At 38.0% G+C, this 27,824-nt stretch overlaps 2 protein-coding genes across 7 annotated transcripts in view; both read left to right on the plus strand.

Annotated features, from left to right (window-relative positions):
- Positions 1-1,320: 1,320 nt before the first annotated feature.
- Positions 1,321-10,887, plus strand: LOC122083034 (UBP1-associated protein 2A-like). 6 transcript variants are annotated; one of them, XR_006141560.1, is made up of 5 exons: positions 1,321-2,810; positions 3,478-3,661; positions 9,289-9,518; positions 9,626-9,719; positions 10,477-10,887. XR_006141560.1 is itself a non-coding variant. In XM_042650725.1 (2 exons), exon 1 carries the CDS (start codon positions 1,377-1,379, stop codon positions 2,808-2,810), a length of 1,434 nt encoding a protein of 477 aa, XP_042506659.1. In that variant the 5' UTR covers positions 1,321-1,376; the 3' UTR covers positions 2,919-3,222. The 6 variants fall into 6 exon arrangements, 1 of the variants encoding a protein (XP_042506659.1); XR_006141555.1 differs by lacking the exon at positions 10,477-10,887 and adding an exon at positions 9,828-10,146; XR_006141559.1 differs by lacking the exon at positions 10,477-10,887 and adding an exon at positions 9,837-10,146.
- A 796-nt stretch (positions 10,888-11,683) lies between these two features.
- Positions 11,684-27,824, plus strand: part of LOC122075454 (ABSCISIC ACID-INSENSITIVE 5-like protein 3) — an 18,378-nt gene continuing 2,237 nt past the window's right edge. The window contains exons 1-2 of the mRNA XM_042640491.1: positions 11,684-13,785; positions 13,918-13,989. Coding sequence (XP_042496425.1) covers positions 12,979-13,785; positions 13,918-13,989 — 879 coding nt within the window. The 5' untranslated portion in view covers positions 11,684-12,978. The remainder of the gene's footprint in view (positions 13,786-13,917; positions 13,990-27,824) is intronic.

Below are 27,824 nucleotides of genomic sequence, written 5' to 3' on the forward strand. Positions count from 1 at the left end.
ATTTTCCCTTAAAATGAGGGAAAGGTTCTTTGAGCAGCCATGGGAGGGTATGTTGGTACCCTTGTTCTCTACCTTCCTCACTTGAAATGACCTTGCCGTGCTCTTATGCATGATCTTATTTATGAAACGGTTTTGTCAGACTTCATTGTTGCGCTCCCCTATGTAGTTTGCGTGATAAACTCTCCCCCAATTAGTAAATGTGCAGTTTGTTTAGATAACCAATACACAATTAGAAGGAAGATATTAAGAAACAGTTTTTAAAACAGGGTAAAAATGTGTTGTGAACGAACCTATCACATCTCTATAGATGTATTTAGAATTTGACATTTTTTAATTGTCTCTTATCTTATTTCTAAGAATTAATTAATATCATGTGTAAAAAGTTTTTCAAAAATAATTTGAAGTGAAGTATTGTTATGTTATTATTAAAAGATGTCATTTTTTTTACATCGAGTTAAAATGTGCCATTATTATGCACATTTTTTGAGAACACATATATTAATATTCTCATTGGAAAAAAAATTGTCCATCATGTTAAAAGGGAAAAAAAATAAAATTATAAATTATTCAAGAAAATCCCTTCAAAAATTATTATTATTATTATTATCAGGTAAAGGTAGATAAATTTACTTTATTGGAGGAATTACAGAAGAAATTATTCCATGGAGGAATTTGGGTAAATATAGGTTTAGGAAGTAATGAAAAATCTGAGGGGAATATTATCTGTAAAGTCTAAGATTGGAGTGATGATTAGCTCTAAAATATCTTTATAAGTGTATTAACCCTAAAAGCATCAACATCTTATATCATCATCATCTCCCACGGCTTCAAGAACAGGGATGGATTCGATTCAGAATTTTGCATTCTTGTCAATTCCTGTTACATGAGCAATAGAGAGAATAGTGTTATTGGGTTGTGCAGTACTCAAAGTCTCGGACCCAACAAAGTAAAATGACCGTCTTACCCCCATAAAAAATTAAATTCCCTCGATTGTTGATACTTTCTTTTGCTCTCTCATTAAACCTTGTGCTGGTGTATCAACGGATCTAATGTCATAAATATTCCCACCTTTATAGTCTGATTCTAAAGAAAGTCCCCTCATTTGCTTGGACAACATTTGGGCGTCACTAAGGTACCCTCTCCCATAAGCAAGTTAGGGAAGCAGTTCCATTCACAGAAAGGATTAATGTTTCGACCGTCACGATCACGTAGATATTTTCAACGTCTTATGTAGGTCCCACAAAATGTACACGTATACACTGGTCTAACCAGTTACGACTTCTAAACCCTAAAAAAAATCTTTGCCGACTCCTCAGTACTCACGGCCGTTAGTGAAACGGAGGACAGTAGGATACTATAAATATCTCTTCCCCAGAATGTCATCCATTTCTGCTTCTCTTCAACTCTCTATCTCTCTCTGCGCGCCAATGACGAAGAAGCGAAAGGTCGACGAAAAGGTTGACATCTCGGTCCCTGAGCCCGACGTTAACAATGAGGAAGGAAATGGAGGAGAAGGAGAAGCAGACATAGAAGCAGAAGGAGAAGCAATAGAAGTAGTAGTAGTAGAGGAAGAAGAAGAAGACTTGACAAAACTCTTGGAGCCCTTCGACAAAGAACAACTCATCGATCTTCTACGTATAGCTGTTTCTAATGATGCTAAAGTCCTGGAAGAAATCCACCGAGTTGCCGACCTTGATCCCGCTCACCGTAAGCTCTTTGTGCATGGACTCGGTTGGGAGACCAGCACTGAGAAGCTCCGTGAGTTCTTTTCACAGTACGGCGAAATTGAAGATGGCAACGTTGTCTTAGATAAGGCCTCAGGTAAATCCAAAGGCTATGGCTTCTTGCTCTTCAAGCATCGTCGAGATGCTCAGAAAGCCCTCATTGAGCCTCAGAAGAAGATTGAGTCTCGGATGACCGCGTGTCAGCTTGCATCCGCTGGTCCTGTCAATACGGTTCAGTCGAATTCGGTTACGCATACGCAACAGACTCAGCATCCCTCACAGGATACACTACCTAAGAAGATATACGTAGGTAATGTGCATTCGGAGATTCCTGGTGATAAGTTACATGCTTTCTTCTCCAAGTATGGAGAGATTGAAGAGGGTCCCTTAGGGTTTGATAAACAGACGGGGAGATCCAAGGGTTTTGCTCTTTTTATATATAAGACTGTGGAAGGGGCAAGGAAGGCTTTAGAAGAACCAAACAAGAGCTTCGATGGGCACCAGTTGTATTGCCAGAAGGCGACCGATAGCCACAAGCAAAGGGCAGCTGCTGCTGCCCCCATCTCTGGAGGTGGCGGCGCCGCTACCGCCCCTAGGCATGTTCCGGGTGCTGGTGGCTTTAATACCTTGGCCACCTCAGGCGGTAGCTTCAATGCACAGGGGGGTGCTGGTTTTAACGCTCAGGAAGGGGCTATGGCTCAGCAGGCTTCGGCCGCCTCTGCTGCACAATTTTTAGGTCAGGGGTACTTTGCTGGAACCTTTCCGTTTGGTCCGGGGGTTCCTCAGAATCAGGCAGCGCTTGCTGTATTGGCCGCCGCTGGGCAGAATCCAGCTGCCTTTGGAAACCCTGCTGTTCTTGCATCGTTGAACCCCGCTTGGGCAGCTGCCATGAATGCTTCCCAACATCCTGTTCCGTCCACAGCGCAACCGCAGGCAATGCCGGGATTTGGAATGGGGAATCAAGGTTATCATAATCCCCAAGCTTATCAAACCAATAACTCGTATCAGACTGGCCCGATCGCGCAGCCTCATCAACCAAGGCCACACTCTGCTGTTGGGCAAATGGGAGGATATGGTGCACGTTAGGTGAGATGGATATATTGTTTTTGGTTTATTTTTTATTTGTTCGCTATCCTTCCCTGAGGTTTTTTCGGTTGTTATTTATCGCTAATTTTCTGTTTACTTTGTTTTTAGTCTGATAATTTGGAACGCGGTTATTCTTGTTGCTTTAAAGAATGGACAACTTTTGGGCCGTGGCCGCTTGGGGGAATGAACGTGTTCAGAATTCAGATGCATCAATTATTCAGAAAAGGAACTGCTTTTATTTTCATTTTTCGCCTCTCTTTTATGAATGTACTTCTTCCAGAATTTTCCTAATGCATTTCTTAGTAGTTTTTCCGGGTTCTGTAACGAATATTTCGAATTTCTTGCGTAAGCTTTTGATCGTGGACTAAATTTTAGTGACACAATTAAGATGATTTTGGATCGGCTTCCTGGATGTTCTCTTTATTTTTTCTTTTACCTCACTCCTTAACTCTGTGTTCTTAACTGTGAAAGAATCACAATTATCAGCTCCATTCTTCAAAATTTTTTTTGGGTGATCGGTGCTCACTGCACTTTCTGGCCTCCAATGTTCCGCAAACTGATATCAATTTATCAGTCGGCCATAAGCACATTGTGACCCTTTAATTGAGCATAAATGTGGTGCAATTGATTCTCATTACTGGTACTTCACTTTGGCAACACTCCATAGGTTTAATACGATATGGCCTGTCTCGCATCACCTGATGACCATTTATGATCAATTCACATACTCGATGATGGATCATGGCTTCATCATGAAGGAGTAGAATCTCCTACCAGATTCTGAATCTTGGGACAATCTTTTGCCACTTGTTCGGGTCCATCAAGGGGAAGTTCCCTTGTAGTATTCCAACGTAAGACATTCTGAACCTCTTTTCCTGGTAATTCATCATGTCAAAAGTTTGTTTCTTAAGAATTTTTATCTTTTAATCCAAGTTACTGTTTTCTTGATGAGTTTGTTTGACATTTGCTTAGTAAGAATTTACAGTGATATGGTGAAACTAAGATTTTTTGTTTTAGTTTATATCGACTTGCACACTGGTTTAGTACTTTATAGCATACTTAGTGACAATTCGCAGTGAGATGGTGAAACTGAGAATTGCCTTCTTAATTTATATCTATTTGCTCACTGGTTTACTACTTTATAGTGTAGTTTGTTTGGCACTTGTGTGGCTTCCTTGAATTTTCCTGGAGCCCATGTTCCTTGTCTTTGTCTAGTTGTATGAGATTTTTGTGTTCAAGTACCAACTTGAAGCCTTTTTGAGCTCCCAATAAGGTTTAGTTTCTCATTTTTTCAAGTCATTTTGTGTGGATATTTATTGTACCTATTTTAGGCTTAGGTTTAGTTTGTGTATTGTCTGCTAAGATTAAGATTTTGACGGTATTCAATAGCATGGACAGACAACTACCTATGCATCATTTGGAGATGTAATTCTTTTTCCTTGAATATCTGGGAGGTTTTCTATAAGAGGATAAATTTAATCACACTAATACTAATAATTAATATCTCTCTCCCCCCCCCCCCCCCCCAACCCTCAACCCTGCCATGGCCAACTCAAATTTTCATTTCATCTGATCTATGTTTAAGATATATTCTTTTGATTCGATGTCATTCATGTGAAAGCCTTTAAAACGGATCTTGTAATTAACCAAGTGAAAGAAAAAGGGGGGAGGGGGGTGATGGTTCCTAGGAGCCTTAGATGATAATAGGTTTCAAAAATCCAGAAATATCCAAAATCACATTGAAGTAAAGAGCTAGAATTTAGGAGGAAATTAATGACATTCAAACAAAGATTCTGATGTGGACAGAAAGCTGGTCCAAGGTCATCAAGGTGTCCTTCCAGCAAAGGGTGCCTGGACACCGAAGCGACGCCTTGACAGTTTATGGTTTGAAATATATGGAGTTTTGATCGAGAAAATCTCAAGTCTGAATAAAATAAAATAGTAAAGAAATAACAGAAAAAAAAGATATATAATGATCTGATAAGTTGATAGGAAGGCCTAAATCAATCCTGAACTGATAAGGTAACATAAACTGACTAGGAAAATGAAATATTAAAAGAAACTGACCAAAGGCTCAACATGTATAAAACCCAACCCAAGGTTTATTTCAGGTCAAATTAGCCCGCTTCTGTGTTTTATCTGCATCAGGTGGAAATAAACCCACTCTTTGTGTTTTATATGCATCAAAAGGGGGGGGGGTGGGGTTGGAGTTGATCCCGTTGAAGTACGGTTTTTAAAGAGGTTAAGCAATGAAAATAGCTGACGAATGCCTGACCGAATCTGATTGTTCACCTGGCTTGAACTAATGGTGATGTGTCCTAACGTATCAGACGGTTTTTCTTGCTTGGTGTCTAACTTAATTATAAGCAGGTTTCAGATTGTTGTAGCTAGTTTACATCGCGTGCCATTTGAGTAGTTGTTTTTATTTTTCTGTAGTTGAAACTTGCCCAATTTGCTTAATTTTCTGTGTGACCCATATAGGGGTTTTCAGATATTTATTTGACAGATCAAAGATTTCAGGAACTCATGTGATTTGGAAGAGTTACTAACAAAATATTGAAGAGGGTGTTAACCTATGATTTGTATTTTTGAGACTAAATAGGAGTCTCGTATGAAGTGTATTTTACCCCTTTTCAGCCCTCTTGAATTTCAGCTGCTGATCCCGTTCTGTCTTAGTTTTTATGATCTTACATTTGATTTAACCAGTTTCAGTCTGAAGAAGAGTTTGAGTGGTTACCTTGTGAGGGATATCTACAAGGAATCTTAGTTTTAATTCTCATTGATGGATAAAAATTTTCCTTTTGTCTGTCATGTTAACTCCTTTTGTTTCTTTTTCATTTATTGCTCTTCATCACTTAGGTTTGAGATGAATCTCTTCACTTAGTAGAAATGGAGTGGAGACCAAGGATTTAAAACTTGGGATTCAGGATTGGTAGGATTTCTCTGATCCCAAGTCCACTCGGTCAATCCCAACTGATCCTGGGCATGTTTGGGTGAAACGCTTGTTGCATACCTTATCAGCTGATATCTATTGGAGTTAAGTATCATAACTCAAGATTGAGCTCTACTGATCTCAAGTCGACTGTACAAATTTGCAAGATATGAACCCTATAATTGAATCTATATGGTTTTCTATTTAATGGTGTTGTATGGAAGGGAGTTGGAGGTTCTACAAGCATGCAAGAGCAGGGGGGGGACATGCAGAGAGTGAGCCGTGGGAGAAACAAAGTGGAGTGAGAGATTTAGAGAGTTGGGAGGTGGGAGGTGGGAGGTGGGAGGTGGAAGGTGGGAGGGAGAGAGAACCAAACCGGAGGTCAGGCTGTGTGAGGGGAGATCGCTATGGAGACTTGCGGTGAGACGCTTCAGGAGGGAGGAGAGGTTAAGCATAGGCATCAGGGGGTGGTGGGGGGTAATGCAGGAGTAGATTACAAGTAACTAACTCCGCAGTTTATAACTCCAAACAATACAAATAGGAGTAAGAAACAAAGAAATAATACCATCAAATAAATCTCCAAGGATACAATACCCATATAGGAGCAAAACCAGCCCAAAACCTAACCCGATAGGAGAAAGAAAGACCTGTTATAGAGCTGGAGAGAGAGAGGTGCGGCCAGGGCTGTAGGAGTCCGATTGAGTTGCACTCTTGGGCATAGATAGTCCCTAGGGAGGGTACAAAAACCCCCAAAGTTGAGAGGATTCTGACGGCTGGTTGCGAAGTTACAAGCTTTCTTGATTTTCTGACCTAGGAGAGAAAACTGAGAAGAACCTTCAAGAACAGCAGCTGAATGCTTCCAACAGTGACTAGGTAAGGATTGTGGGGCCCTTATGAGGCCTGGAATACCCTGATTGAAGACCAGACTGAATAGAGTACAAAAGAGAGAAAGAGAGGAGATCGATCTCTCTCCTATTCCCTCTAGGATTGCTGATCGGTTATGATTTCTGGAGACTTTTATCAGAATCTGAATTATACCTCTTGAATGTTACAACAAAAAAAATAAAAAAGAAGAATAAAATAGATGGGGGGTTGAGAAGGGTGAAAGAGAATAAAGGAAGTGGCTATCTCAGCCTGGGCTTCTCACCCACAGCTATCTTAGCTGCTCTAAGCATTTAGTTGCAAACTTTCTTTCATAAATACAAACTTTTTTTCATTCAAATCTGTCCAATAATGGTACATATGCCTCTCTATTTATAGAGGGGAAGTTTACAATCATACTAATACTAGGAGCTACTTTCCCAATAGGACTAGACACTCCTACTACAACTAGGAGCTAGTTTCCCAATAGGACTAGACACTCCTACTACAACTAGGAGCTAGTTTCCCAATAGGACTAGACACTCCTACTACAACTAGGAATTCAAAATAGGACTAGGACATGACTTTATGATTCTAACATGGAGTAGAACTAACTAACTAATAGTCCATATAGGACTTTACAACCAACTAATGGCCTAATGGGCCTTTATTAAATTAAATAACAACTAATTAAACTAATAAATAAAATCTCGTTTTCCTACCTTCTACCCATATTTTAGGCCTATTAAAGTGACCCATTTCAAAGAAAACCCATGGGATCAAAGACCCAATACATATATAACATAACCCAAGGCTTATTTGCAATAAAATAAGCCCAAGTGACTTATCTACATCAGGGTGCACAACAGAGGAGCACATAAGGGGGGGCAGTGTGGGGAGGAGGTGTGGGGGAGCGCATGGCAAGCGGAGACGGGGTAGGGTGGGGTGTGATGGGTGAAATGGAAATGGTGAGTGGTTGGTGTCAATGAATAGGCAACAATGTGGATATTGTGTGTCAGGGAAGCAATGAGGACTAGGTTGTGTGGGTAGCAAGCGGCGCATTGGTGAAGTGGCTTAATACGGATCATCGAGGGTGTGGAGCAGTAGGTGACTATAAAGCGGGAGAGCATAAGTAGTTTCACATTGGGAGGTGGCAGATTGACAAGGGTTGCAATAGTGATAGGGTGCGAGATGTGACGAGGAGCTTACAAGAGGTGGTCAAATTCGGCACCTTGAACTCGGCCTAACAACAGAAGAAGTCGTCATGAAGCAATGGAGAGATGATTGTCGACATCGCTGGTGGGGATGGTGATGTCGAAGGAGTTGGTGGTGGTAGGGAGGAGGAGAGATCGAGGACGTGGTCAGAGACGTGTTTTGTTGTTTGTGGTGTGGGATAGTTGGAAATATAAAGTAGTACCCCAAACATGGTTTTTAAGACATTAGGCACCTTAAACGTAGTTTCCTTGAATGTTAGGTAACTCAGCAGTGTATTTAACACCCCCACCCAAAAAAAAAAAAAAAAAAAGTGGCTAGGAACTATCTCTGAATTGTGATTCTCTATACTCCCAAGTAGTAAATGACTTTTGTGGTCTCCTTGACCTGCACTTAAAGGAAGAAAATAAAGGAAGGCAAGAAGGCTTTTTTTGAGCCCATACTGTCTCGTTCGGCTGAATATTTTTACATTTGAAATCTTTGATGCTGATTGATTCCTTGACATATTTATTGGGCAAAGAACTAGGCTTCTCTCGTTAGGATTTGATCGTTATTTTTCAGTTATTACTTACTATTGATGATTTGGGCATATTCATAGTTGTCAAGGCATCCAGGTAGTTTGCCTAGGTCCTAGGCGACTATTGCCTTATTGCACTGCATGTGGCCTTATATTTTGGGATTTATTTATGCCAAATATCATTTAACATTATTTCATTTACTTAAGATATTATTCATGAATAAGCAAATACCCCCTATTTGAATCCAATAAAAATAATTTAAAGACCAAATTCCAAAAGAATAAAAAGTCAATCCCCCAATCTAATAACAAAAATTTTATTTTTGGTTGTAGGGGCGATTTTCAACTTTTAAATGTTGGGGTTTCTCTCAATTCTGCAAATTTAATAAATCTTATGATGATAAGACATTGTTAAAAACCAAAAATCCTGTAAAATAATCTTTTGTTTTGATGTCCATAAAATTATTTTCATTTAGACGATTTTGACAACATTCACGCACTTTAAAATAAGTTTGACCAGAACATAATTTTGTTTGCAACTCAGATTTTAAGTAATTTTAGATTGATTGAAAAGTTGGTTTTGTGCTATACCTAATAGAAAAAGTTTCATGTAAAAATAAAATCATTTGACCAATCAAACTTATTATGGAAGAAGAGTATTTCTCTAAATGTTGATTTTCTATGACTTTATTTTGATTTTTTTATGATTTGATGTGGCTTAATATTAATATTTTATTACTTGATATGACTTAATGTTGATTTTTGATGATACAAGATATATGTAGTATATTATATAATGTTTGAAAAACGGAAAAATAAAAAATAACACTTGTTGCATTGTTCGCCTTAATTGGGGTGGCTTGTTGTCAAAGCGCTTAGGTAGCCCTCCAACGCCTTGATTCGTCTTGGCGCTATGACAACTATGGGCATATTTAATAGCACACACAAATTTGCAGGTTTTGGGAAAATTGTTTTACAACTTGTGCAGGAGACAAAATGGTGCTGAATGTTGCAAAGCTTTGACATTTCCTGCTTATATCCTCAACTTCTGAAATTCATGTTATGGGGAGGTGACGTTAATATTGCTGGAAAATCCATGATAGTGGCTGGAGAGCTTAGCTCTGGCACTGAAATGAATCAACTTAAGCTTCAGTGGAGCACTAGTCGCTTATATTGTTTTCCTGAGGTACCCTTGTTCTTCCATCTTTCAGTTCTCCCTTATCTGTTCACTGTGGAGCGTATTTGGGTTTAAACAAAAGCCTAGGGTCCTATTAATCCTTATCATGAATGCAGATTTCTGTTAATATGAGGTGAAGGCTGAACTTGAGCCTCATATGAGCTCAAGTTGGGATACACTGTATGACGAGGTTTAAAAACTCGGACACAGGTACGGGATCAATCTCCGTTCATTCCAATTCAAATTGTCTTTGGATCGGCTGGAATTGGTTGTACTTGCTCTGAATTAGTCGGATTGACCTGACTTGGTCTGACTCAGTATGCCTAGAATTTGGGCATTTGCAGGACGTTGATACAAAAGTGTACACTGGATCAAGGATATGATCATTTCTTACACTACCAAGAAAAAAAAAGATTATTTCTTATTAGAAGTTTTCCAAGATATTTAAACAGGTTTGAATCCCTTGTTAAAGATACCGAGGTGTTTTATTTTATGAAGGAACTCTGCCTGTCTGCGTTCCCTACGCTCAGTGTCTGGGTGTGAAAATTTCTAGCGCATTGGGCAACTGGGTCTTTTTACACCTAGTTGTGTTTGGGCGTATGGACGGTTCAGTTTTGATTATTTGGTTCTATTTCCATTTGGCTTCAGTTTAAATCGAACCAGAAATAATTGACAAATTGGTTCACCACTTAAAAACAGAACAAGGCCTCTCATGTTATGGACCGTCTGCTTAGCTCTCTCAGTGGGATTTAATTTTCTCCCAACTCCTGTAATTTCCTTCTCACTGTACTATCAACTGTGTGCCTTAAACCAAACAATATAAATGTGGGACTCAAAGGAGCAGCAGATCTTGAAGCTCTTCTGTAGATGAAACTAGCAATGGGCAAGATGCTGCTACTGGTGTGTTCTTTGACAAATTTTCGATGGCTGCTACCGATGTGCTCTGGTGGTGGTTTTTATTTTATAGGTTGGTTCAGCCCAGGGTTACTCCATTTGTTCGAATGTTGCTGAGAAGTCAAACCGATCTCACCAGAAGGTAAATTTGATGTGGTTGATTTACCCTCTTATGCAATCAGTTTCATCACAACACCCTTTGCTTTTGCTAATTGTCCAACCTTACCACCTATATATGAACTAAACAATGATGATGAGTCATAAGGATGATTTTATGTGGAGTCAGAGAACATTCGATGGGAGGAGTATTATTCGAGCCTCAGATGCATGCAACAAAGGGGGATTATTCTATGCCCTCTTTATTTTTGTTTGATTGCAAGAGAAATTATAGGGAAGGAAGGAAAGTGAAATTTCCTACCTAAAAATGAAAATTTTGTATTCATCATCTCAATATGATTGTATAGATTAGTTAAATTTCTTACTATATTTAGTAATGATGTTCTTTAGATGTAATTTTTACTTGGTTTGAAATTGATGATTTAATTGGTTTAAGACTGATCGATTATTAATCGGTTTCAATTGCAAAACCAAAATCTGTTTATCAGTTTCAATTTAAACGGTTTGGTTTGATTTTGTTAAATGATTTTCAGTTTGAGATTAGCACCTTTTACTCATGAGGTTTTATTTTATTATTGGGAGAGGATTCCCTGAAAAGTAGTGTGGCCTTTGCACCACCGTGGAATTCAATGGGAGGTTGCGTGGCGTGACTACTAGTAGATAAAAAATAATAATGGAAAAATATTCCAATGAATGGTAAGGAACAAATCCTTAATGGGTACCTAAATGGCTAGGTCTTTGGTGTGGCAAGGTCGATGGGGCTCAAAATTGGTCGAAAGGTAAACCCAAAGTCCCTTGCTGGCATGTTAAAATTCTACTTCATCCAAGTTTACCAAGTGGCAAAACAAAGAATTGGAAAATTGAGACAACCAAGAAGGTGTACAGAAGTTAATATTCTTTTTTGGGTTGAAATCGTCTGTAATTCCGATCTCGTACAATTCCGTGCAATACCACCTTCAAGCGGTGACACGTGTATTGATACCAATACAATGGCCCAGATCTGGTACAACTAATAAAACATTAAATCAGTGAAAATGCATTTAAATCAGATCTGGGCCATTGTATTGGTATCAATACACATGTCACTGCCTGAAGGTGGTATTGCACGGAATTGTACGAGATCGGAATTGCAGACGATTTTTTTCCTTCTTTTTTAGGTGCCGGTGTGAAAAATATAAAAAGTAAATAAGATGCGAAACACAAGTGAAATTCACGTATTGCTTTTCAGGGAACTTTCTCCTTTTACTATATTTTCTTGGGTATAGTATACAATGTGAAAATTGTTTTCAGCCATTGCACTGGTGCAATGAACGTCAGGTGGTTGGAAGCCCATTGGGATGCATGTCTAGATGTTTTTAGCCATTCGATGTTCATCGTATTTCATCGCTCATTGCAAAGGATGTGGGATCCACTAAGAAGAGTGGGTGAAGATAATAGCGAGGAGATTCAAATTTGAGACCTCTTAGTGAGTGTGTGGACTTTTCACACAACCCTTTCACCATGTATTTTAGTACTTCAAACTTATTTTATGGGCTGACCCAAGCCTGATATGAACCTTTGTAGGCTGATTTGGGCCTTAATTATAACCTGTCCATTAAATCCATGAAAGTGCGTGATCTCATTCTCTCTTCTGAATGTCGAGGCCCTGGGCCCCACTATAACTTTTTTTTTTGATAGGTGCCCCACTACCACTTGGTGTTTATTAATGCCATTACTCATTAGGATAGAAGAGATCTCGATCGTACGGTCGACCTTGTGAGGCATTTTGATTCAGATCACACAGCCGCGAAGCCATCACGAAACCGCCAAAAGGCCAGTCTCCAGTCTGCGCAAGCAAACGTATAAATGGTGAGAGTTGGGCACTTTCGCCAAAGAAGAAGAATGAGTTGAGCTTCGCTCTATTGTCATGTTAAGTTGTAGTTGTGGTTGTAGTTGTAGTTTCAGTCTTTGATCAGATCATTTCGTAACAGTCAGAGCGGAATTTCTCTCAATCCAAATCTCTCGCCGACAAATCCGTTCTAGAGACCGATCTCTTAATTGTAACTGGTTTTCCTATTCCATTGAGCCGTTGATCCCTTCCTTTCAATTGTGATTCTTCAATCTCCACCGTATTTTTATTTTTCTATTTTTCTATTTCCAATCGCCACTCTTGTTAGTTTCATCGCATTTGATTATATTCTGTTCTTGTCGGGATCGTTGAGAGTTTGGGCAATTTAGTTTGCCCTTTTTCTTCTTTGATCTTTGCGGAATGTGCTATAACTGAATTGGGTTTGTCCATTGTAGCCTTTTCTATGTTCATATGCTATCGATTAAATCCTGTTCTTGGGAAGGTAACAGGATTGAACCAATCCCCTGAAACTTTAGTTACAGATTGGTTTCTGGGGTTTTCTCTCTCCTGCAACTGCGTTTGTTTTTTCTGCCAGATATTTTTGCAGTGTTTGTAGGAGTGGTTCAGTGGATGGGGTTTATATCCATGGTGTCTCCCAACAGAGGTGAGACGGCCCATTTCCCCTCTCTTGCTAGACAAGCCTCTCAGTACCTTGATGACGTCCAGAACCAGCTAGGGAATTCGGGAAAGCCCATGAATAGCATGAATTTGGATGAGCTGGTAAAGAGTGTCATTGCTGCAGAACAGAACCAGGTATTCCACAATGCTGTTGCTTCTTCTCCATCATCATCATCCTCGTCTACTGCTAATATTCCTGAGAATTTGAATTTGAGTCGATCTCTCAGCAGAAAAACTGTCGATGAGGTTTGGAAAGAAATCGTTCAGCAAGAGCCGGGAAATGCAGATGCAGATCATGATGGGTCAGTGCAGAGGCAATCGACTCTTGGCGAAACCACCCTTGAGGATTTTCTGGTCCGGGCTGGCGCCATTAATATAGGGAATCAAGATGGTGTTGTTAATGCACAGCCACCGGTGGCCATTGATCCCATGGTTGCGGCATCGCAACAGACAGATTGGATGCAGTTTCAGATGGCGGCTGTTCAGCAACAACAGCAGATGTCTGTCTTGGGTTCAACTATGCCCCTTGCTGTATCAGTTTTTGGTAGTTCAGCTGTGGATGCTGGCTACCCTGAGAACCAACTGGCACCATCCATGCCAATGCCTTTAGTGTTGGCTACTTCCGCAGAGTCACAGGCAGCAGTTGAAAGGAAGCGTCTGAGGTCCTCAGATGAGAAAATGGAGAAGACTATTGAACGGAGGCAGAAAAGGATGATTAAGAACCGGGAATCAGCTGCTCGATCAAGGGCAAGGAAGCAGGTGCATTTAGTGGCTTATCTCATGTTTTCCTCCAAATAAGATGAGTACCATCTTTATCTTGGGTCCATAATTTATTCTATTTGATATTTGATATAAAGAGATTTTTTTTTTTCCTTTTGCTGGCAATAATAGGCTTATACCAACAACTTGGAGAATGATGTTGCACAGCTAAAGGAAGCAAATAAGGAGCTTAAAAAGGAAAAGGTATGATCATCCAAGTTTAACTGATACAGATTTGCTGCTGGGCAAAACATGAACTTCACATTACGTTGAGAATTGGCTAGTATGTGCATATTATCATACATATGAATACCTGTGGCAATGTGTGTCAAGTTTTACCTAGATCGATGTTTATTCAACATTTCATTTTGTGTAACCTATCTAAACTAAATTTTCACCAGATATTATCTTCTCCCAAAAAAAAATTCTCATTAACAACTAAAACTTCAAAAAAGGTACTTCTTCTAGTCTACTGTTAGAGGTCAGATCCAGTTCTTTCAGTATTGAATGCCTGCCCACCATTCTAAATCCAGGCAAGTAAATTGATGGCCCAAGGATAACAGGCCAATCACAAAATTGAATATTCTGATTCAAGCGCATTGTTGGGTTCATTATTCCCTATCAAGAATAATGCTGACTAGGGAATCTGGTGTGTCTATCTATACTCAGAACAGGGATTAGCAGTACATTTGTGGGAGGGCGGGTAAGCAAGTTTCAACATTTTGCATTTTTTAGGCCATTCCCCCCGCCAAAATTGAAATATTTTGGTGAATTTTTTTCCTAAGATTCAACATTGCCTTATATTTCAGTGAAATTTTGACACACATTTCATTTCGGTTTCTTGCGAAATCAAAAAATATTTCAATAATTTTTGTGAAATTTCGCTGAAATTTTGACCATTGTTGGCGAGTCAAATCTTACTAAGTACTATGGATGTAATACAATGTTAGGCCAGAAAACTGGGATGCATAAAAACCTTATGGAACGCATGTAAATAAAATAAATACATAATAAATTCTTGTTTTGGTGCTTAAATAAGTATAATGAACACACATGCAATAGCTCAGAGAGCCATATCATCAGAATTTAAATGTGTTGATTAAGGAATTACCAGCTATGAATTTTCTTACTTAAAATTCAAAAAGTTATGTGCATATGACAGCTTAGAGAGCCACATTGTCAGAATTTAGATGTGTTGATTGAGGAATTACTAGATATGAAGTTTCTTACTTAAAATTCAAAAAGTTATGCAAATACAACAGCTCAGAGAGCCATATCGTCAAAATGTAAATGTGTTGATTGAGGAATTACCTTTCGACCCAAAAAAAAAGATTGAGGAATTACCAGATATGAAGTATAATAAATACACATACAAAAGCTTTGATAGGGGTGAATACATGTATGGGGGGCTCCAAACCTTTTTATATTGATAATGGTATTTTTTATCAGCTTCCATGTGTTGATATCCGCTAACAGAATGGAGTGGTTGAGCGAGAAAATCGTCACATTGTTAGAATCTACAAGAAGCCTGTTGTTTGGTATGCATGTCCTTAAGACTTTTTAGTCTAATGCTCTTCTTACTGCCTCCTTTTTGATTAATTGTATGTCTTCGTCCATTCTTGGCTTTAAATTCCCCATGGAAATATTGTCTCTCACTGCCTCTACCTTTCCTGTCCCTCCCAAAGTGTTTAGGTGTATGTGTCATGTTCATATTGGCAAATCTAGGTGTACTCAGCTTTATCTGAAGGCCCTCAATTTTATCTTTCTTAGCTACTCTCCTGCTACAAAAGGCTACAAATGCTATCTTCCCTCTTATTGGAAGAGGCTTGTATTAAATGATGTTTCCTTTTATGAGTCTATTCCTTTTTTCTCTCCCTCGAAACTATCTCTTCATGGGGAGAGTGGATGTGGCAATGAAGAGGTAGTTAATGATCACCCTTTCCTATTAATCCCTTTCTCTATGATGTGGGGAAATGCAGGGATGTGGATGTTGATGATGTGACCACATCAAAACTGGGGGGAGCTGCTATATAAGGGGAACCTAGGCTTAGGGGGGTGACAAGAAGGAGGTATAGGTACAAAAGAAGATCGAGGAAGATCTACCAACAGTCCTCTTTAGATCCACTTCCTCTGTATCCCATTCCTGAGTCAAGTAACACTTTTTCTCCTCTTTCTAAGTTATTTCTCCCCATTGTTCTTTGGAAATGAAGAGAACTTGTAATAACCCTGATGGCAAGTTTGTTTTCTATGATGCAATCAAATGTAGGACTAGAATCACAAGTGATCCTAATCCCAGGCAGGATATGAAATTCTGGTTGAATAAAGAAAATGTCTTCCGATGGGCTTGGTTCTAGCTCTCAAACACTCTCTCACAACAAACAAATAAAAGGAAAATAAGAAAAGAAAGAGAATTCGATGAAGGGTTGAGAATGGGGAAGAAGAACTAGTGAATGGGCATCTCACCCAATTGCATTCCATAGCACAACAACATAAGCATTTTTTTTTTTTTTAAACTCAAATCTATCTTTTCATTAAAATTGATGGGTTTTAAATAGCCTTACATTGCTTGGACACAAAGACATAATAAAAAAAGGAAACTAATGCTGAAAATAATCTGTCTTCTCATTAAAATTGATGGGTTTTAAATAGCCTTACATTGCTTGGACACAAAGACATAATAAAAAAGGAAACTAGTGCTGAAAATAAAACCTTCTAATTTAACTTCTAACCTGCTAGTCAAATAAGAATAAATTAAAAACTACCAACTAATGATAAAAAGGAAACTAAGCTAAACTTCTTTTGATCAACAAAATAGGAAACTAAGTAGTTCACTAAGAAAATAGAAACTAACTAAATAAGAAACTAAAAATAGAAGATTTTGAAACAAAGTACTATTCATGTGAACAATGTTTTTTGACGCGTTACTGTTCACGACAGTGTTTTTTGGTTCTTGTTTTTCTCTTCATCTTCAAGCTTTGATCTACATCAACTCGCCCTTTCTTAGAAAAAAATCATCCTCGAATTTTGTAGTGTGAGGGTGATTATGGCATGGTGCATGTCTCACTTCAAGCCGTAGAAATATTTAGGTAGTTCTTTGATAATAAGGATGTAGTCTAAAATCTGAGGAGCTTGATCTTCAAGATACTTTAATGGGATGACGAACTCCACATGCTCAGCTTCAAAAACCTCAAATGTATCCATGGGATCATCCACATGAACGCCTTCAACCACTATGTTCTTGACCGCCGCAATTTCAATTTCAAGCTCTTTAGGATCTTCCTCTTGGCTGTTCACAGTCATCACAGATGTTGAAGCACCATTCTCCTTGGGTTCCATGTCTTTGTCCACAATTGTGATTATGTTGCTTTCGAATATATCCATATTAATCTCTTTGATAGGAACATAATTACTACCTCTCCCTCGATAGTAGGAGTTGCTGGATTTTCACCAACACTAACCTCAAATTCTGACTTTGGTTCATTGCTCGATGGTGTCTTCTCTTATTACTCCTTTGCAATGCATTGCGCAATAGAGGATGATGATTTCTTCATGCTCTTGTCAACTGTGGGTGGTTTCTGGTGGAGGGAAATACATTCTTCGTTCATGCTTAGATAGGTACATACATGCCAACTCATACTACATCTTTTCCCACGTTCTAGGCTCACGTCCTTGAACTTGAAGTTGCCTTTCATGGACTCTCCATTGTATTCGAACACAATCACTCATCTGGGAACAAACATATCGAAGTCATTGCGTCTCTGTCAAGTTGTAGTTGTCAAAATACATGTCCAATTCATCTACCTATTCAAGGAAGATGTATGAAGAAAGTTCCTCACGAAAATCATGTGGCTCCATCCTTGTTCTGGCTAGGCCCTGATACCAAATAATGTAGGACTAGAATCACAAGTGATCCTAATCCCAGGTAGGATCTGAAATTTTGGCTGAATAGAGAAAATGCCTTCCAATAGGCGTGGTTCTAGCTCTCAAACACTCTCACAACAAACAAATAAAAGGAAAATAAGAAAAGAGAGAGGATTCGATGGAGGGTTGAGGAGGGGGACAAAGAACTAGTGAATGGGCATCTCACAGCACAACAGCATAAGCCATCTATTTTTTTAAACCCAAATATGTCTTCTCATTAATATTGATGGGCTTGAAATAGCCTTACATTGCTTGGACCCAAAGACATTATAAATAATGAAACCAATGCTGAAAATAAAACCTTTTAATTTAACTTCTAACTTGTAAACCAAGTAAGAATAAATTAGAAACTAACAACTAGTGATATAAAGGAAACTAAACTAAGTTACAAAATAGAAACTTCTTTTGATCAACAAAATAGGAAACTAACTAGCTCACTAAGAAAATAGAAACTAACTAGAGTTAACTAAATAGGAAACTGAAATAGAAGATTTTGAAACAAAGTACTGCTCACGTGAACAGTATTTTCTGATGCATTACTGTTCACGTGCACAGTGTTCCGTGAACAATGTTTTGTGGCTCTTGTTTTTCTCTTCATCTTCAAGGTTTGATCTACATCACAATCTCTCCTATAGATCTTGCTTATTCGGCTACCATTTCCGTAACTCCTATTCCCAAGAATGTCAATGAGGCCATGACTAGCCTCAAGTGGAAGGAAGATATGAGTGAGGAGATGGGAGCTCTTGAGAAGAAATGTACCCGGGATCTTGTCGACCTTCCAATAGGAAAAGTACCAACAGGTGGCAGATATGTATACTCAATCAAATACCGGTCAGATGGAATCGTTGAAAGGTTGGTTGCCAAGAGATAAGTCAATTGTAAGGAATTGACTATCAAGAGACATCTGCTCTAGTGGCTAAGCACAACTTGATAGGAGTCCTTTCATCAATAGCTGCCAACCAAAACTGGCCTCTATATTACATGGATGTGAAGAATGCATTCATTTCTTCATAAGAACTTTGTAGAGGAAGTGTATAAGGAAGTTCCTTCAGGCCTCAAGTTTCCTACAATTGAAGGTAAAGTGTTCTACCTTAAGAGATCTCTCTATAGTCTTAAACAGTCTCCGAAGGCTTGGCTTGTGAGGTTTAGACAGAGTATTCTAAAGAATGGATGCACCCAGAGTCATACTGATCACACACTGTTCATCTGTCAAGGTAGTGGTAATATCATAGCCTTATTGTCTTTGTGGATGATATTGTTGTAATTGTAATGACCCAAATCTTGAAACCTTAGAATATATATATATATATATATATATTTTATGTTATTTTCAAAGCTTGCTTAAATATATTTAAAGTTAGAGTTTATTTAATAACTTAATGAGTTAGCCTAGTGGTTAGTACCTTGGCGATCTAGAGGTCCTAGGTTCAAATCTTGTTAGTAGTAAGGGGATTTTATTTAATTGATTTCTTTTCTTTTATTTTAAAACATTCTTTGTGGACCCCACCCCTTTTAGACAAACCATGGGAGTGTGGGAGAGAGAAAAGGAGGGGGAATAGAAGAGAGTTGTGGGAGTGTAGAGGGGGAAATGAGAGAGAGACGTGAGAGAAGAGGGATAAAGATAAAAGGGAAAGAGAGAGACGTGAGGAAGGAGGGGGAGATAGAAACGAAAAGGGGGGAGAGAGTTGAGATCGAGGGGGAATAGGAGAAAGGGTGTGGGCTATAAAAAGAAAGAAAGAAAGCAGGATCGTGAGAAACAAAGAAAGGGAGAGGAAGGGGAATTTGGTGCCTACTTCACTATTTTTTCTGCTCACTCCAGGTAATAATGTTTCCTCTTATCTCTAGTTTAAGTTAGTTCTACGGGTTCTTCTTTTGGGACTCAATATTGGTCTTATCCTAGGTTTCATATGTTGGTTTCTTCTTTTAGGACCAAATTTGGGACCCAAATCAAATATTCATTTAGACTTATAATCCAATATTTAGGGTTTTTAGGACCCTAATTGTTTTTAGGGTTTTGTTTCAGGGTTAGGGTTTTCTTGGGACCCATTAGGGTTTTTCTTCGGACCCAGTATGGGACCCAAACTGTGTGACTTAAGTCTAATATTAATATTCCATATGAAGATCTAGGATTCAATTCATAGGGATCAAATATAATATTCTTTATGGGATCCAAATCATGGGCGAGATAGTAATTAATATAGGGTATTACTAATTTCAGATTGGGACCTCCTGGACATTTGAGACTTAAAGGGGAGGTAACGCTTTTGCAAACAGATGTATTTGAATTAGTTTTGAACTAGGAGATTAATGGGAGATGTAACTAATATCAGGTTGTGATTGACTTAAGCATCCAGAACTCAGAGGGTGGAAGTAGGAGACATGCAGGCCAAGGTAAGTGGATTATAGTGAGATTACACTACAAGTGTGTGGTTTGAAGTTTGATTGTAAGATGTGATGTTTGGTATGCTTGTTTCATTGATTTGTGCTAACTTATACTTATTTTGAATTGTGTTTATGTGTTACATGAGTTTATGGGGGTGATTGATATTTGATGAAGATGACTATTATTGTGTGATGCATAGTGATGTTGGTTCTTACGTGGAGATTTTACCTATGTTTTCACATGTTTATGTTCTTAAAGAAAATGGTTTTATGAATGGTGATTTTGTGAAAGTGTGAAAAGAGAAAGTGTGCAAGGGTAAATAGATTACTCTATACCAGACCATAAAGGGGTGTCCCGTTGAGCCACAGGACTTATACCCACTGTGCACAGTAATGCATATTTAGGGCCCGTTTAATAACGTTTCTGCCATTTCTGTTTCAAGAAACGGCAGAAACATAAATTTCCCTTTCTAGAAACAGAATCGGAATTAAAAGTGTTTGATAAGTCATGTTTCTAGAAGTTGATAGTAACTAGAAAAAGAATGGCCATGAGTCATTTCTAGAAATGGCGAAGGGTCGTTTCTTGAACCATAAATAGGTAGAAATTTCAATTATTATTTCTGAAAACAAGTGAAACAAAACAGTTTTATCAAACGTTTGTCCAGAAACGGCAGAAACGTGTTTCTTGAAACGTTATCAAACAGGCCCTTAGTCACAGAGTGGTGACGACAGTGTGATTGTGTGATTGTGGGAGCCAAGTTTCCCTCTCGTATTATGGCTATGGTAGCTTATTTCCCTCAGTGCTGGCTAAAATATGATAAAAATGATTGTGTTTTATTAAAAGTGTGGTTTGATAAACTAAAACTGTTAGTTTTAACTGTTGTTTTTATCTGATTGTTTACCCTGTGATGTGCTCTTACAATTTTCCCTTATTGAGCTGTTGAGCTTAATCCATTATTTTAACGTCACAAATAATTGAGATGAAGATATGCTTGGAGCGGATTTTGAGAGCGACTCGAAGACTTCTTTATTTGTTTTGTGTCTATTTTCTTAAAGGGGGTGTAGTGATGACTGTTAGAGGTAAACTCTAGTAATATAGATTTTGCATTTTAACTAGGACATATCTTAGGTTGCCAGTAGGAGTACTTAAAATTTATAGCAATGATTGATTATTTTTGTGGAGACTTGATTTGTTACGAATTCTAACATGCTTGATTTTGGTGAATGTTTTGGATGATTTGATCAATGCCCACAAGGGTTGTACCCTTACCTGTATCTGAGTTTGGGTTGACCCAAACCCAGATACAGGTAAGGGACCCAAACCCAGATACAGGTAAGGGTATAGGTTTGGGTCATGACAAAGGGCTATACCCTTACCTGCATTATGTCATGACCCAAACCCAAATACAGGTAAGGGTACAGCCCTCACGGGCATTAATCAAATGATCCAAAATAGTCACCAAAATCAAGCATATGTTAGAACTCGTAAAAAATCAAGTCTCCACAAAAATAATCTACCATTGCTATAAATTTTAAGTACTACTGGTGGCAACCTAAGATATGTCCCAGTTAAAATGCAAAATCCATATTATTAGAGTTTACCTCTAAAAGTCATCACTGCACTCCCTTTAAGAAAATAGAAGCAGAACAAATAAAGAAGTCTTCGAGTCGCCCTCAAAATCTGCTCCAAGCATACTTTCATCTCAATTATCTGTGATGTTAAAATAATGGATTAAGCTCAACAGTTCATTAAGGGAAAATAGTAAGAGCACATCACAAGGTAAACAACCAGACAAAAACAACAGTTAAAACTAACAGTTTTAGTTTCTCAAACCACACTCTTAATAAAACACGATCATTTAAAAATATCACACTTTAGCCGGCACTGAAGGAAATAAGCTACCACCGCCCATAATAAGAGAGGGAAACTTAACCCCCACAATCACACTGTCGTCACCACTGTGCACAATGGGTATTAGTCTATCGGCTCAATGGGATACCCCTCTCTGGTATAATACGGAGTAGCTATTTACCCTCGCACACTTTCACCAAATCACTGTTCATAAAATCTTTTTCTTTAGGAGTACAAACATGTAAAAACACAGGTAAAATCTCCACGTAAGAACCAACATCAATATACATCACATAATAATAGTCACCTCATCAAATGTCAATCACCCCCCATGAACTCACGTCACACATAAACACAATTCAAAATAAGTATAAATCAGGATATATCAACGAAACAAGCATACCAAACATCACATTTTACAGTCAAACCACACACCTGTGGTGTAATCCCACTTATCTCAGCCTGCATGTCTCCTACTTCCACCCTCTGAGCTCTGAATGCTCAAGTCAATCACAACCTGAAATTAATTTAATCTCCTAGTTCAAAACTAATTCAAATACCTCCGTTTGCAAACGTGTTACCTCCGCTTTGAGTCCCAAGTGTCTAGGAGGTCCCAATCTGAAATTAATAATACCGTATATTAATTACTATCTCACCCATGATTTGGGTCCCATAAAGAATATTATATTTGGTCCCTATGAATTGAATCTTAGACCTTGATATGAAAGAATATTAATATTAGATTTAGGTCACACGGTTTGGGTCCTAAGAAAGCCCTAACCCTAAAAACAATTAGGGTCCCAAAAACCCTAAATATTAGATCACAAGTCTAACTGAATATTTGATTTGAGCTCCAAAAGAAGAAACCAACATTTGAAACTGTCCCAAAAGAAGAATTAGCAGAACCAATAACTTAAATTAAGGATAAGAGGAAACTTCATTACTTGGAGTGAGCAGAAAAAATAGTGAAATAGGCACCAAATTCCCCTTTCTTTCTTTCTCACGATCCTGCTTTCTTTCTTTCTTTATTTCTTTCTTGTTATAGCCCATGCCCTTTCTCCTATTCCCCCTCGATCTCAACTCTCTCCCCCCTTTTCGTTTTTATCTCTCTCTCCTTCCTCACGTCTCTCTTTCCCCCTTTTTTCTCTCTCCTACACTCCCACGGATCTCTCTTCTCTTCCCCCTCTTTTTCTCTCTCCCACTCCCACGGTTAGTTTAAAAGGGGTGGGGTCCACAAAGAATGTTTTAAAATAAAAGAAAAGAAATCAATTAAATAAAACCCCCTTACTTACTACTAACAAGATTTGAACCTAAAATCTTTAGATAGCTGAGGTACTAACCACTAGGTTAAGTCATTAAAAATATTTAAGCAAGCTTAGAAAATAACACAAAAAGATATATATTCTAAGGTTCCAAAATTTCGGGCATTACATTCACTGGGAATGACCAAGAGGAAATAGACTCAAATCCTACTTAGCACGACAATTTGAGATTAAAGACCTTAGTACCTTGAACACTTCTAGGGAATTGAATTGTCAAGATAAAAAATGGGTATGAATATCTGTCAAAGAAAGTTTGTGTTGGACCTTCTGAAAGAGACAAGGATGTAAATAGGTGATGATGGTGGACACCCTCTAATTGTGCAGGGAAGTATCAAAGATTGGTGGAAAAGTTGCTCTATCTCCCCCTTACTCGTTCGAATATTGCTTTTGTTGCTTGTGTAGTGAGTTAGTTCATGCCTGTACCTTAGAGTGGGCATTTAGATGTTGTGTATCATATTCTTAGGTACTTGAAGTCCAGCCCAAGAAAAGGACTTCTGTTCACTAGACATGACCATATGAAAATTAAGGGATATACTAATGCTAATTAGGCAGGCTTTATTATCGATAGAAGGTCCGGATCAGGATATTACACCTTTGTAGGTCGAAACCTGGTTACCTGGAGAAGTAAAAGCCAATATTTGGTGGCTAGATTAAGTGCATAGGCAGAGTTAGAGCCATGGCACATGGAGTATGTGAACTCCTTTGGTTGAAGAGACTCGTTCAAGAATTGGGGTTTGTGACTAAGGATTCCATGCGGTTGTACTACAACAAGAAGGCTGCCATTAGTGTAGCCCATAATCATGATCGTACAAAACATGTTGAAGTTGATTGGCACTTTATTAAAGAAAACATTGACTCTGGTTACATATGCACTCCCTTTGTACAGACAAGAAATCAGCTACCTGATGTGTTGACAAAAGGAATAAACTTATTGCAGGTCCATAGTCTCTTAAGCAAGTTGGGCATGTATAATATTTATTCTCCAACTTGAGGGGTAGTGTTAGAAGTACATATTGTAAGGGTGGAATAGTAAAGTAAATAGAATGAAAATAAGCATATATTTGTATTTCATGTTAGTAAAAAGGACATTTATGTAATCTCACTTTTTATTTCATATTAGTGAATACAGGGGAGAGGTATTGACCTAAGCTCCCCAACTCTTTTCACCGAACTTCGTCTTCTTCTTCTTCTTTCTTCTTTCTCTCTTCTATTCTGATTTCCCTGTTAGAGTCATGTTGGAGGTCTGGACACAATAACAGATGGTAGAGCAGAAAAACATATCAATACTTCAAATCTTGATTCAGAGCTTGCAAATAATTCTCTGTTTGTCTTGTTGAAAACATATTGCTACAAGATTACCTGCTTCTAGTGCATTGTGTGCCATCCCTCCCTGTTGGCCCTCAAACACAAAACAGAAACATCTCTTAGGAATGGGGACCACCATTCTTTGAGATTGCTAGTCCATTCTACTATAAATGAATTCAACATGGTAGATGCAACATCTAAAAAATCACTCGCAATTTATTTTCCTTAAATATTATGCCTGCATAAATTTTTTGGACATGCCATTAATTATGATACTTTTGGGTATTCACTGCATTGTGATAATGGTTTCATGATGTGGAGTTGGAATAGTGGTCTGGATCTAAATAAATGGTGTCCATTGTTTTAATAGACCTTGTTGCAAATTGTTAGTGCACACTCTCTTGTTACCGGAAGATGATCTTGGGAATTATATTCAGTATTGTTAGCTGTTCATGATTTATTGTGATTCTTTAAGTATGCTCCACAACATGGTTTTGTTGAACACTCATTACTTGTTGGAAACTCTTGAAATATCACAAAGGCTAACAAGCAATCCTGAGGAAGATCAGTGTCTGCAACATTTTATTCTGGTTTCTTTATTGGTGTTCCTGTCCTGTTATTAACTTCACTGGGCCAGCCAAGGAAAGTATATAATTAGTAAACCACAAAAGAATGTGATGTTAATAAGGCTAGTTCCTTGGAAATAGTTAATTTTAGATCAGCCGTAGGGTGTGAACCTGGTCAACTACTAGTCTATGCACTTGTTTGCCTACTTGCTTCAGTTCCAGAGGAGGAGCTATTGGAATTGTAGTGTAGTCCACATTAATCATAATTATCTGCAACACCTTTGAAGTTCTTAAATTCATATTCCTCAGAAGATGAACGTAAGGTGGTTGATTTTTCCAAAAAAGGGTGATTGGCGTACAAAGAAACATTATTCTTGTTCCGCAGATAGAATTTTTTGAAAGTGGAGCCGAGGATGATTTCAGAAATTGTTAGATTCAGTGTTGATATCTTCCAATGTTTTGATTAATGGTACATTTCCGAGCAATGGACTGGAAGTTGAAACTTCTTTAGACTCTGATGATAGTGCAGTTCAGGGTTCTAGAAAGGATCTAGTAGCGAAGAACTACAATTATTACCCGGATCCAATAGAAAACCAGTATGAACAGTATTTGGACAGATTGGATGAATGATAGGAGAGTTAAGGATTTCAAAATCTGGTGGTCATAATACTCTGAAGCTCTGGTTGAGTAAACAATTTATTCAGCCCTATCAATTGAACCAAAATCTTGAAAATCAGATAAAATCTGATAGAAAATTTCCAGGCTGCTTCTGTTTTAAGTTGACTTCAAAAACTGAGAAAAAAAAGGTCCATATTGACTGTCTGATTTCAGAAATTGGTTATCTATGATGCAAACAGAAACCAGAAGTCAGATTTAAAGGTTAGGAACAATGTCTCGGTAGATTAATGAGATAGATATTCGGTATGGAAGAGCAGAAAAAAGATATTAAACATTAAGATGAGAAGAAAGAAGATATTAAACATTAAGATGAGAAGAAAGAAGACATTAAAAAATAAGATGAGAAGAAAGAAGATATTAAACATTAAGATGAGAAGAACAAGAACAAGAAGATATAGCAATTGAAGGCGATGAAGATCAGAACAAGAAGAAGAAGTCTAAAGGAAGAAACCAGTTGTCTGAAGAAGAGACTTCGGCCATGTTTGCACAACTCAGCTGGGCCAAAACTCTTAAAAACATCATTTTCTATTATTCAAAACAAGCTTGATCGACTTGGGTTATGTTTTTTATATATAATGACTCAAAATTCCAAGGTTCAATCTTTCGGTTTAAACGGATGAAATCTCATAACTTATTTCGGTTTTGACATGAGGCGAAACGAAATGTAGGTTGACTCACTAGGTACGCACAGTTTTGATCAAAATTTTGGCATTTCGGTAGGATTTTGGGTCTTGTTTAGGTTTCAGTATCGTTTCAGTTGAAACGTTATATATTAGTGCTTATAAAAGCAATATTTTGATCGAAATAGGTTGATATTTTTGTGTATTTCAAGAGGTTTTGATAGTAAGGGGGAAAAGTCCAAAAACCTTTTTTTTTTTGGCCAAATCACCTATATTTCATGGTGGAACAAGGTGTTGGGGACTACTACAATGCAGCTACATTGACAATTTGTTAGATTTGTGCACGATTCCAGTTTGGAGGTATACCATTTTTCCTAAATATTAGTTTTTGTAAAAAATAGGATAAACATTTAGTGGTTGGGCTTTAATACTTTATTTGTCAGACACCATAGACGGATCTACGATATCTCCAAGTAAGATTCAATCTTGTAGGCTTCCCAGATTTCGATGTGGTACTGAAACAGAGTTGGAGGAAAGGTAGGGGTGTCAACATTGGTAGTTGACTACTTGTAAGTGTATGATTATATATTTTTTTTTAATTTTAATGTATATTTTAGTTTTTTACATCGAATTTTGTGTGCTTAGTACTAAATTGTGTGTAGAATAGGCTATATTAAAGAAATTGTACAACAAGGTGCCAAAACACTAGCAATCTAGGTTTGAACCAAACTACCATTTTGAAATTTTTTTTTTTTTTTTTTTTTTATTCTAAAGGTTCCAATATTTTTACGTATGCTTAATTGGGGTTATCCTAAAGTTTTGGCAAAACAATGGCCATTTTTACTGCTGAAATGGTTAAACGAATTGTGCAATCGAAATGGTCCCGGTTTCAACAAAGCCCGAAATCTTAAACGATGCAGAATCCTAATAGTCTCATAGAAGGACTCCTATTCACTTTCACATACTGAATAAAATAAATAGACTCAAAACAGAACTCTATACTAGCTATTAAGTATCCTGACTTAAGACACTAATCTCGTGTACTAACGTCACCCCCACCTCATGGACTTAGTACTTTAGGCCTGTTATAAAAGTAATCCCATAAACAAGTAAACCAGTACCCATTAAACCCATCAATGGCCCAAAATAAGGCCCAATCAGGCATCAGGCAGTCATGACTGCTTAGAGTGGTACTCATCTATTCCACATGAGCCATAGAGCCAGTCATCTACTTAGGCTACGTTTGGTAACGTTTTGTGTCAAAAACGGAAATTTTAGTTTATGTGTCAAAATGTCTTGTGTTTTTTGTTTTTTTTTGAACGAAACTGGAACGATGAAACTACCTTTTGTTGTTCCGTAAATTCTCATTTTTTTTCCTTTTTTTTTTTTTTTT

Source organism: Macadamia integrifolia, chromosome 1 (genome assembly GCF_013358625.1).
Source record: "Macadamia integrifolia cultivar HAES 741 chromosome 1, SCU_Mint_v3, whole genome shotgun sequence".
NCBI classification, from domain to species: Eukaryota; Viridiplantae; Streptophyta; class Magnoliopsida; order Proteales; family Proteaceae; genus Macadamia; species Macadamia integrifolia.

What these genes read in the sequence shown, in the direction of transcription:
- LOC122083034 (XM_042650725.1), top strand. Translation starts at nt 1,377, where the DNA reads ATGTCATCCATTTCTGCTTCTCTTCAACTCTCTATCTCTCTCTGCGCG.